General features: G+C 40.6%; 1 protein-coding gene across 1 annotated transcript in view; it reads left to right on the top strand.

The window, feature by feature from the left end:
- Positions 1-11693, top strand: part of LOC122940357 (protein-glutamine gamma-glutamyltransferase 6-like) — a 40485-nt gene extending 28792 nt beyond the window's left edge. Inside the window, exons 3-7 of the mRNA XM_044296987.1 lie at positions 3056-3301; positions 3749-4093; positions 5852-6006; positions 6620-6753; positions 10515-11693. Coding sequence (XP_044152922.1) covers positions 3056-3301; positions 3749-4093; positions 5852-6006; positions 6620-6753; positions 10515-10662 — 1028 coding nt within the window. The 3' untranslated portion in view covers positions 10663-11693. The remainder of the gene's footprint in view (positions 1-3055; positions 3302-3748; positions 4094-5851; positions 6007-6619; positions 6754-10514) is intronic.
- Positions 11694-12178: the final 485 nt, after the last annotated feature.

The following is a 12178-nucleotide window of genomic DNA, read 5'->3' as shown; positions in this document are numbered from 1 at the left end:
CCAGAAAAATGAGACTGACAAACGGTCTGTGCAGCCTAAAAACAGTGAGCAATTGAGGATCAGCAGCTCAATGGTCCACAGCTGCAGATCGATCAGTTAATCAAGTCCTTTGGAGGAGTTAATCTGCCTAATCTCGCCCTACTGTCGCAGCCGCAACCTCTCCCTACGCTAATCAGAGCAGAGTGACGGGCGGCGCTATGTGACTCCAGCTTAAATAGAGGCTGGGTCACATGGTGCTCTGGCCAATCACAGCCATGCCAATAGTAGGCATGGCTGTGATGGCCTCTTGGGGCAAGTAGTATGACGCTTGTTGATTGGCTGCTTTGCAGCCTTTCAAAAAGCGCCAAGAAAGCGTCACAAAAGCGCGAAGAAAGCGACGAACACCGAACCCGAACCCGGACTTTTACGAAAATGTCCGGGTTCGGGTCCGTGTCACGGACACCCCAAAATTCGGTACGAACCCGAACTATACAGTTCGAGTTCGCTCATCCCTAATTGTGAACCATTTGTGTTCTGCATGTGGATGCACATCTCAAAAAACAAAAGATTAAAAATGTTATTAAATGGTACTTAAAGAGGTTCCCCCCCCCCCCCCTTGTCCTCCCGGGTAGACCTGCAAAGGGAATATTACTTACATGCTTCCTAGTGCTTGGTTCCAGCTCCTTTGCTCCCTGGCCTTGGCTATCTTGCTTTGGTCCCGATGCAGATGTTGACAGTGGGGGACCCAAGAAAGGCAGCAGAGACCGGGGAGCGAAGGATCTGGGGCCAAGCACCAGGAAACAGACAAGTATGCTTCGCTTTGGAGGTCTGCCCAGGGGAGAGGGGTTGTCAAAAAAAAATAAATTCCTTTAAATTATTTTTTTTTCTTTAGAGCAAAAAAAATAAATAAAGGCGAAGGGAATAAACCATAACTCAGTGAGTATCTTCCACTGCTTCAGCACAGCTGATTTTCCTGCAGAGGTGATGTGCTAGACACTCATGTGACTTCTGCAATTAATCACTGGCCTCAGCAGTGACGATGGCAAGATTGTTGAGGCCAGTGATTGACTGCAGCAGAAATATGACAGCATGACACATCATCACTGCACGAGTGGTGGGGACCAATAGAGCAGCAGCAGTAAAGACTAATTTGTTCCACTCTCAGAAAACCCCATTAATATACACTGCCTGTCCCAAAAAAAAGTTGCCTTCTGGATTTAACTAAGCAAATAGTTATGAGCCTCCTATTGGATAATTACTGCATGAGCGATTATCTTTTAGCTGGCAACAAGTTATTTAACCCCAACTGGTGCAATGAGTTGCTTCTCATTTCTTAAACAACCATGTCGAAAGACACATCTTGTGGTCATAGAAAAGATGTTAGTCTGTTTGAGAAGGGTCAAATCATTGGCATGCATCAAGCAGAGAAAACATCTAAGGAGATTGCAGAAAATACTAAAATTGGGTTAAGAACTGTCCAACGCTTTATTAAAAACTGGAAGGATAGTGGGGACCCATTGTATTTGAGGAAGAAATGTGGCAGGAGAAAAATCCTGAATGATCGTGATCGGCGATCACTTAAACGCTTGGTGAAATCAAATCGAAGAAAAACAACTGTAGAACTCAGGGCTATGTTTAATAGTAAAAGTAAGAGCACTTCCACACACACAATGTGAAGGGAGCTCAAGGGATTGGGACTGAACAGCTGTGTAGCCGTAAGAAAAACACTAAACCAGAAAAAAAGGCTTCAATTTGCTAGGGAGCATAAAGATTGGATTCCAGAGCAATGGAAGAAGGTCATGTGGTCTGATGAGTCCAGATTTACCCTGTTTCAGAGTGATGGGTGCATCAGGGTAAGAAGAGAGGAAGAAGAAGTGATGCACCCATCATGCCTAGTGCCTACTGTACAAGCTTGTGGGGGCAGTGCTATGATCTGGGGTTGCTGCAGTTGGTCAGGTCTAGGTTCAGCAACAGTATGTACTCCAAGAATTAGGTCAGCTGAATGCCTGAACATACTGAATGACCAGGTTATTCCATCAATTCATTTTTTTCTTCCCTGATGGCACGGGCATATTACAAGATGACAATGCCAGGATTCATCGGGACCAAATTGTGAAAGAGTGGTTCAGGGAGGATGAGACATTATTTTCACACATGGATTGGCCACCACAGTGCCCAGACCTTAACCTCATTGAGAATCTTTGGGATGTGCTGGAGAAGGCTTTGCGAAGCAGTCAGACTCTACCATTATCAATGCAAGATCTTGGTGAAAAATTAATGCAACACTGGGTGGAAATAAATCTTGTGACATTGCAGAAGCTTATCAAAACAATGCCACAGCGAATGCGTGCCGTAATCAAAGCTAAAGGCGGTCCAATTAAATATTTTTGGTGGCGACTTTTTTGGGTGGGATGGGCAGTGTATCTAAGTTTATATGGACTTTTTTATTAGAAGGGGTATTTTTTTAAACTCTTTTATTTAGAATATATTGCTATTGTTTTATTTTTAATTTTGGCAGCACTATGCCTTTGAAAATTAAATACAAAATGCTGTCCTTCTGCAGTCTACAAAAATGATAAAAGACCTCCTATATAGTTAGGTAAACATTTTCTGAGTTTCCTGCTGCTGTAAGTGAAATATGTTATCTGCTAGGGTAACAGTAGATGTAGAATTGGGATAACAGTATGAAATCAGTATTGTGCTCTTCATAGGCATAGATAAAGATGGCCACAGAAGAGCATATCTGTTTAGTGTAATCTATGGTCATCTAATTGCGTCAGTACAGGTGGGCACTCTGGCCATAATGATAGTCTGACTGAGAGAGTAAAGTGAAGCTGTTTCCTTTGATAAAAGTCTAAACAAAGAGGAAGTTAAAGAGCCAGGACAGGAAGTGGAATATGTGGAGTGACTTAAAAAAAATTATATCCAGAAAACCATCCTTTTATATTAAAAAATACATGAAAATTAATATCCTTTAAAGTGAAACATGTAGTGTTTCTTAGACAAGAAGATGCAGACAGTGTCCTTGGAAATAACAAAGTAAACTTGACTTAAATGTATGTTTGTGTGTATATAGGAATTTACAGGCTTGGACCTACATCAGTTAAAGCTGTCAAAGAAGGAGACATTAAGCTGAAGTATGACTGCATTTTCGTATTCTCGGAAGTAAATGCAGATCTCATATCCTGGATATACAATGATGAGGAAGGCTCTTATGAGAGAGTGGAAACTAACATTAGTTCCATTGGAAAATTTACAAGTACTAAAGCTGTTGGCACCAATGATCGCATTGATATTACATCCCACTACAAATATGATGAAGGTAAGATTTTGCAATAATTGTACAAGCTATCTGCAACGTATAATGGAAACTTCATTTTAAATAACCTAGAAAAATATATTAGATGTGTTCCTGTAGAATAGATCCTATGTCTTGTTGGATATCACCTTCGCAGTTAGTAAAAGTTTAGACCTATGGAAGCATAATAGACTATAACCTCTATCAGAGCATAAAGCAATACAAATGAATAAGGGTGCCTTCACTCGCGGCAGATTTTGCGGCAGTAAATCCAGCGACTGAAAGTCAGTTCTATCTATTATAATGGGACAGCAACCACATAGATTTCATAGATTTCCGCAAGTCCCATTAAGGTGAATGGAACAGATTTTCTGTTGCGGAAACGTCTGCCACAAACTCTGCCGCGTGTGAAGGCACCCTAAAACTCTTTGATACTTGGTAACATGTTGCCTCCTTTTCATGTTTCTGAAGGCACTGCTGAGGAGAGAGAAGTGTACCACAATGCCTTGCTTCAACTTTTTGGACGGAGAAATATCATCAATGGTGACGCAGACACAAGAAGCATAGAATCTCCAACTGCGATGGCTAGAGTTGCTAGGATGAGACCAGTCACTAGTCAGAACATAAGGGGAAATTTCAAAGATTCTGAATCCACTGTAATTGGTCAAGATGTGAATGTAATCTTAGCCCTTTACAATTCTTCAGCTTCCAAAAATATAATAATTAATTTCAATGTCAAGAGTACAGGCTACACCAGGCGGCTGATGAGAAGTGTGTTGAACGACACAATGTCTATAAGCATGGAGCCTCATGAAGGTAACTTACCCTAATAATAACCAATAATAATTATTTTGTTGATCCAAGACTCTGTTCCTGAGTCGTGATGCTTTTTCTTTATATGGGAATTAGTCCTTTGGTGCAATAAGGACACCACCTTTGCTTTCGTTGCATCCATGCTCCACTCATTTCTGTGGCCAGACCCTCCCTGGCAGCTTTAATTGTCAAGTTCAGGCAGTGGTAAAGCAACGGCGGAAGGGCTGGCCACAGAAATGAATGAAGCTTAGGTGTACCAAGAGCAGTGGTGATTTTGTTATTGCACCAAAAGCCTAATTTGCATATTAAGAAAGAGTTAGTCAGAAACAAAGCCTCAAATTAACAAAATAAAATTTTACAGCATTTTAATCAGGTGAACCAAACAGTTTGATAGGGGGAAGGCTGGTGACAGATTCCCTTTAATACTAATGACCTATCATTAAAATAGGTCACAAATATCAGATCAGTCAGGGTATGGCACCTGACACTCCATGCTCTCCCTGCTGAGTAGTTTACAGGAGTTGCAGTGCATTGCGACCAGGCGCCAAAACAGCACAGCTCCATACACTGTAGTTAGTGTTGGGCAAATCCAAGTTCACAAAGTGGACTTTGTTCCAAATTCAGGAAAAATTTTAACTTTCTTGTGTTTCATGGTAACAAATCGATTTTCCCTGAAATGACGGTAAAAAATTAAAAAAAATATCATACTTACCTGATCTATTTGAGCGCGAAGAGGCCGCCGCGACCATCTTGAAGAACCCACACAACATTTTGTGTACAGTAACTTATTATGTCACCATGTCGACATAGTGATGTCATCACGTGACACCCAAGGTTTCAAGCTGGATCTTCAAGCAAGAAGGCCAGAGGGCCCCTTAATGCTCAAAATGATGAGGTAGGTATAATTTAATTACTTTTTTTGTTATCAACCGCTGAAAGGTCTGAATATTGATCTCAGATGCAGCGATCATCCATGAATGTGGCATCTGAGGGGTTCAATGACGGGAGGTGTTACAAGCGCCGTTCCCTGTCATTGTACTGTCATTGTAATTAGTCAAGAAGCTAATTTTTTGTAAAATTCGGCGTAACAGCCGCATCAAATTTTTGACAACATCGCTTTTCTCTAACTGTAGTGGCTGTATCTGGTGGCTATGGTACTGAAGTGGTTCCCATTGAAGTGATTATTCATTAGGAGGTCTATCAAACTCCTTAATTAATTAATCAATGAATGATGTTGCAAACCCTAATTTTTCTAGGCAACCCTTAAATGTGGTCACCATGCTGCTTCTCTGTGTTCTTCTGATGTAGAGAGCAGCCTGATCTTCTTTAATTTTAGAAGTAGTGTGACTTCTAATGTGGCAAAAGCTTTTGCCAGAGCAAAAACAGTCTTGTACAACTCTTTGTCTACAGCAATTTTTTTTATCAAGTCTCAGGGGGATTCTACTGGCACCCTCATAGCTCAGTCCTCAAATACTAGCCACATTAGCAGAATTGCATGCAGGCTGACTCTGTAAATAATGCCAGATTTTTCCATAACAGTGCAAGCTGTAGAATGTCCCCATACACAGTGCCCTAGCCAGAGAAGAACCTTACTACTACAATCAAACAGTTTCTGTGTACATATTGCCATCTTATTTCACAGTGGTGGACATGGTCAATTCATAAAGTTACACAATAAAGCAAGTTAAGAAGAACCTGTAAAATATCTCTGATAAAACTGTAAATTAAGAGTTGGATAAATTTATTGTAATTCAATTGCAGAAAAGGAAATTGCATTCAACATCCCATACAGCAAATATATAGATTCTCTCACAGATGATAAAGTTCTGGAAGTCACAGCTTTGTGCAGAGATGGCCTTCAGAAGTTACTCATATCCAAAGTGATTACAATACAAAGCCCCTCACTTAGTATCAAGGTATGTGAATACGGTTTATTGTACAGCAATGTATAAAATTATGAATAGTGTCAGCCGATTCTAAGCAAGGTGCAAACATAAACTGGCTTGACCAAGGGCCAGGTCATGTTATGCATCTAAGTTACAAGGTACTTGGGTGGAGTAGGATCAGTAGTAAAACAAGCACCCTATAAAAGCCCTAAGTTGGATAAATGCTGTGGCTGGTATATTTAGAAATAGAGATTTGCATAAAGTGTTTGTCTCCTTGCCAACAGACTATACACTGTAAGTGACAGTTTGTAGCCTGTTGCTAAGTCGAAGTAAAGAAGCAATGCACAAGATTTTAAATGGCTTGCATCAAATCTCAGAAAGAACAAACCTATTTGAAGATGTCCTGTCACATGCCATTTTTCTTCTCAATTATATATAATGGTCTAATGTTGTCTTAAGTGTCAAGGGAAATTTTATTTGTGCCAGCCTGTGTCAATGGATTTCTCAAATAATGCACCTGTATATTTCTCCTGGTAAATTTTACAAGTCATAGCTACGTGTTTTGTTCTTTTCTTCTTTTCTTATGTAATTCTTAAAATAATTCTTGACGGCTCAAAATTTTATGACTTTCTCTTGTGTGAAGGTTCTGGACAAGGCTGTTATTAATAATCCATTCAATGTGGAAATCACTATTGAGAACCCACTCAATGAAACTCTCGATGAATGTGAGCTACGTGTGGAGGGCAGTGGACTCGTCAAAGAGCAGTTCAAGCGTGTGTAAGTAGAATAATCCTTCCAAAGTAACTGAAGGCAGTTTGTCATGAAAAGGAGGTTTAGCCAACTCGCATTACTCAACAAATTTCATTGTTGGGGTTGCAAAATAACGTGAATTCAAACGATTTGAGAATGAATAAGCTTATGCAGGCTAAGTGAATAAATATATTTACTAAGTGTGATTAAACAATATACAATAACACAAACAAATCACATAATTAATAATAAAAACTAAATACATCACTAGCCTAAATGGGGTGGAAACTCCATCGATCATGCTATAACACATGGCTATCTACCACGTTATAACACATGACTGACACCCCAGGGTGTACAAAAGATAGGGCAAATCAATACTTACATCCTACCTAGGATGTAGTTCCTGGTAGAGTCTCTCGAATGTATGTGTGTCAGAGAGTTTAAACATTTTAGCTCCTTCTCCAGTGTGCATAACGCATGTCTCTGAGATCACTCAGGAATGTGGTCTTATTAACACAATGGGGGATGGATACTTCTCTAACCATCTACATTACAAGGAAAACTTTATACAGAATGGTCATAATAAAAGGGAACAGAATTAAAGGGACAGAAACAATCAGTACTTAAAAAATACCCTTACAATACAGGGTCAGTAACCAAAATTTGCCTCCTTGTGTCGCTTTGTCTATTATGTCTTTGCCAAATGTAGAATAAACCATAAACAATCACAGTAATTCTTCCATCTGTCATATGCATACCGTGATAAACAGTGTTGAACTAGGGCCTTGGGCGGAGAAAATTATTTTAAAGGCCCACCATCAAAATGTCCATAGCTGGGGTCCTACATTTTTAAAGCTTTACCCATTTATCACAGTTATCACATTTAATTTCAATTGACGCACTATAGTACTTAAAGGAATTGTCCACTTTCTTTTTCCAGACAGGTCTTTAAAGCAAACTCCCATTGCAGAGAGTCTTCCTTTTGAGAACTGGGAGTAAACGCTCAACTTCTGATCAGAACCACAACAGGGGAAATGAAGCATTAAACTGTTTTCATCATAATAAGTATGAATGGACATTGCGGGTCCTCCAGAGTGGGAGACACTCTTTATAGCTGTTCTCTGCTCTGGTTAAGGGTCCTGGACATCCTCTCCCTTTTAAAAATTTTTATAATTCCCTTAAAGGGCACCTGTCAGCAGATTTGTACTAATGAATGGCTGACCTGTTGCATGTGCGCATGGCAACTGAAGGCATCTACGTTGGTCCCAAGTTGATATGTGTCCACATATCATATATCATTAATATATGCAAATGAGACTCTAGGAGCAACGGTGGGATTGCCATTACACCTAGAAGCTCGAATAAAAGTAGAAAGTGTCAGTATGTAGTGTGGTGGGTATATCACACTGGAAAAGTCATATAATCAGGGTTTGGAACCGCGCAGCTTATGATTTTGTCGTACGGTACACAAGTGAATGAACCAGGGTATTCGCCTTCGTCCTCCTCCCTCAAAGGGTTCGATCCTCCTCAGACCGCCTCCTCTGTAAGGTTAAATGACCGGCATATAGTGAAGTACCCTCTTAGTTGTTAAGAAAACAGTTTTATTCTACTCACAAACAAGGGTAGATAACAGGCATGTCACAATGATAAAATCAGTTCAGATTTTCTGCCCAACCCGGGTTTCGCTCTCTGGCTTCCTCAGGGGCGACAACTGCGCATGTCAACAGCATGGCCCTTTAAATAGCCCAACCTCCCATTTTCACGCTGTGGGAGTCATAATCTAATCAGGTCACATTAAGACATATAATAAAGTACAATACTTATTTGAATATACTTATCTCACAACGGGCAACATAAATCCAAGACAAGATACAAGAAAAATGTCTTCCATATAACACCCGTATTCCAAAAATACCTGACAGAAAAGTCAATTGAATAGTAAAAATATGTTACTCAAAACTTATGTTTTCCACTTTCATTCTACCGCAGCCTTACATATGGACTTCATTAGTCTGTTCTACTTTCCTTTTATCTCGACCATATTTGCATATCCCCCCCATTCTTTATTTCTTTTTCCTTATACAGCCATTAATCCCTATTCTCAGAGGACCTCTCAATTTATACGCCAATCGTGATATTCTAATCCGTTCGTCATCCAGTCACCTCCTTCCCTCTCCACCCACTACTGGTCACGTTACTCAGCCCCTCCTCTTTCCCATTCATGAAGTTCGTGTCACATGACTCCACCACCTAATCAGCAGTCACAACTTATGACGCTCTTCAGAAGGTCCTCAAAGCATGGTAAGAATCTTCCTAGTTAAATCAGCCGTTGGAACAGTTCTTATTTTATATTTTATACTAGACACGGCTTAAGATCAAACTCAATATTCAGGCCGCTCGGTTGCAAGGTCCCTAGTTGGTAAATCCATTGTACTTCTTTCCAATTTATTTGTAGCAGCGAATTGCCGCCTCGCCAGTGTGGTTTAACAATTTCCACCCCAGCAAACTTCAAGCCCCGTGGGTTCTTACTATGCATGAGCTTGAAGTGAGCTGACACACCGTGGCTCATCAACCCTCTCTTAATGTTCCCTATATGCTCCTGTATCCTCACTTTCAACTTCCTCACTGTCCTGCCAACGTATTGGAGTCCACAAGGGCACTCCAATACGTATACTACACCCTCAATTTCACAAGAGCAGTTTCCCTTTATTCGAAACTCCCCTCCGTTTTTATTGGATGTAATACAGTTCACTGTTCTCATTCTTTTCTTTGAGTTGCGATTTTTACACCCGGAGCAGAACCCACACCATGTAAATTTCCCACCCTCCTTACCCCGCTTCTCACCTGCCGGGGGGATGGCACTATGCACCAGCCTAGTTCTAATATTTGCAGCCTTTCTAAAAATAAATGAAGGGTTATCAGGTATAGCCTTCCCTAATATTGGGTCATTTTTGAGCGTTCCCCAATTCTTCCTGACTGCTTTTTTAATGGTATCTGACATTGAGCAATATTTTGTTATGAAAGAGAACCTGTAGTCTTTCTCATTAATTTTTTCCTTTCCACTTTCCTTTTCTACCTTTTTCTCTTCTTCTACAGTCTGGATGCACCTAGAAGCTCAGCAGCAGTTGCCGTGCACTCTGCACTTTCATTGACAGGGCCAGGACAGTGAAAACATCAAAACACCTGTCAATTAAAGTGCAGCAGTTCCAGAGAAAGTGGAGCCTCTTGGTGTAATTGGACCCCCCCATTGCTCCTAGAGACTCATTTGCACATATTAAAACATTATCGATTTGATTATCAGTATCTGATCGGTGGGGGTACATTGTATAGCGGCTGTGCTTAGTATCGCAGCTCAGCCCCATTCAATTCAATGAGGCTCAGCTGCGCATAGGCCATGTGACCAATGAACGTGACATCACTGGCCTAGCAGCAAAAGCTAGGAGAAGGCTGTGGAGCTCAGAAGAGCACTGTGGCCTTCTCAAACAGCTGATCTGTGCAAGTCCTGGGTGTTGGACTCCCACTAACCAGATACTGATAACCCATCCAGAGGATAGAAAATGGCCATACAAGTTAGATAGCTTTCAACTAAACACTGGTTCTCACCAACTATGCTCCCCAACCACATACACTTACATGATCAGCTCAGCCAGGCGTGTAAGTGTCCCGAGTTGGGAGAAGGGAACATTTTACTGCCTACTACATTACTCATGAAGGTAGATAAAATAAGACAACGCGCTCCTCTTACAAGCGCTAAGCAAACTGATATATATTTTCTTTTTACACAGAATTTCAATGAAGCCCAAGGAGAAGACAAAAGAAACTGTGGAAATTACTCCTTACATGAAAGGGTCTAAACAGCTGCAGGTCGTGGTGACGAATCACAGAATTATGAATTTCAAAGGCTATACAATCATCAATATTCAGGATGCATAAGCAATCTGTATATGAAAAAGTCTAAAAGTTTAAGATATTCCTTACAATCAGTTTCAGTTGTATCAATTTGTTGCTTTTTATAATTTGCCATTTCTGTCTTCTAAATTAGTTTTATTCCTATTATGCACACTCTTGGGACCTTGTTTCATGGTGGCTTTGGACACACAGGGGCAAATTTACTAATGGTGTGCTACATTACACAGTCTAAGAATATAAATCACAGTCTTAATGTTAGACAAACTTACTATTCTGGCTCATGGACCTTTGTAAATTTGGAGTATCGTAAATTCTTCACCCGATTTATCCTAGAATTTTTGTCCGTGCGCCAAACATTCTGTCCGTGCACCAAAAAGAATGTGTCTAGTCAAAGTTTACACTGCCTATAAGTTGGCAAAGTTTTGCTCCAAAATATGCCAACATTTGGTGCATGGAGCTACATCCAAGCTATGCCCTTTTTCTAAAGCCATACCTCGTCAGATGAGACATAAAAAGCGTAGAAATATGTGTAAAACGATTAGCAAATGTGATGCAAAGAGTGCACGCCATTTTTTTTTTTTTTTTTAGCAGAACCTGCACACAAAAAAACAGCCACATTTTCATGAGTAAATTAGACCCACAATGTTTCTCAATAAATAGTTGTGCAACATAAAGGTTTACATCAGGTTATGTAATGTGTGACCCGAAATGACTGCAACAGTGAGCAGCGGAAGGAACCTGCAACTTACTTGGCATGGCACTGTCACACAAGTTCTATATAAAAGTGTCCCATAGTAAACAATCATGTTGTTGCTTTAATTTTCCAAAGAACTTGAGAGAAATAATATATATCTTATTTGTTGCTATTGGTTCCCTACATTTTTCTCATAAATGCGTTATAAAAAATTCCCTGTTGTGATACGTTCTCTGCTCTTCATGTGTAACGCCCCAGAGTGGCATTACCACTTCTTCACCCCGCTACTGTCTTTAATGGGCTAATATAATGTCATCTATGCATTTTATTCCAGGTCCTATGCACTGTGCATTTCTAATGTTTGCAACTGTTATGTTCAAATGTAATGTGCCTGGTTTACCAGCAGGTGGCAGCAAACATGGCAGAGCTTTCCATTCTAACCCCCCTCTGTGGAGGAGTGGGCGAGTCCCACTTCCTGCAGGATGGGTGGGGACCAGGACTAGTCAGTCTAGCTTACCCCCTGCTTGGGAAAGGCTTGCAGGGGGACACGTCTCTGTCCACGCCAGCCAGACCACCCTCCGCTCTGCTGTTCATGGATGCCAAAGCTTAAAGCCTCAGGAGTCAGGAGGAAAGTTCCCTGGCTTAATCTAGAGACAGACTACAAAGAGAAGGTGCAGCAGACAGAAGAATCTGAGTTATACAGCCAGCCTCTCAGTACAGCAGAGCCAGAAAGAAACAGATGTAGCAGAGATGAGTTTGCCTGCCAGTTTTAATGCTAAAGCCTGCTGGGACCAAGATAAAGCTTGAAGATTGTCTTTTATGAACATTTATTAAAGAAAAGCTACT

This window comes from Bufo gargarizans, chromosome 6 (genome assembly GCF_014858855.1).
Source record: "Bufo gargarizans isolate SCDJY-AF-19 chromosome 6, ASM1485885v1, whole genome shotgun sequence".
Taxonomy (NCBI): Eukaryota; Metazoa; Chordata; class Amphibia; order Anura; family Bufonidae; genus Bufo; species Bufo gargarizans.
Note: the sequence above shows the minus strand (reverse complement) of the source record. Positions and strands in the feature narration are given on the sequence as shown.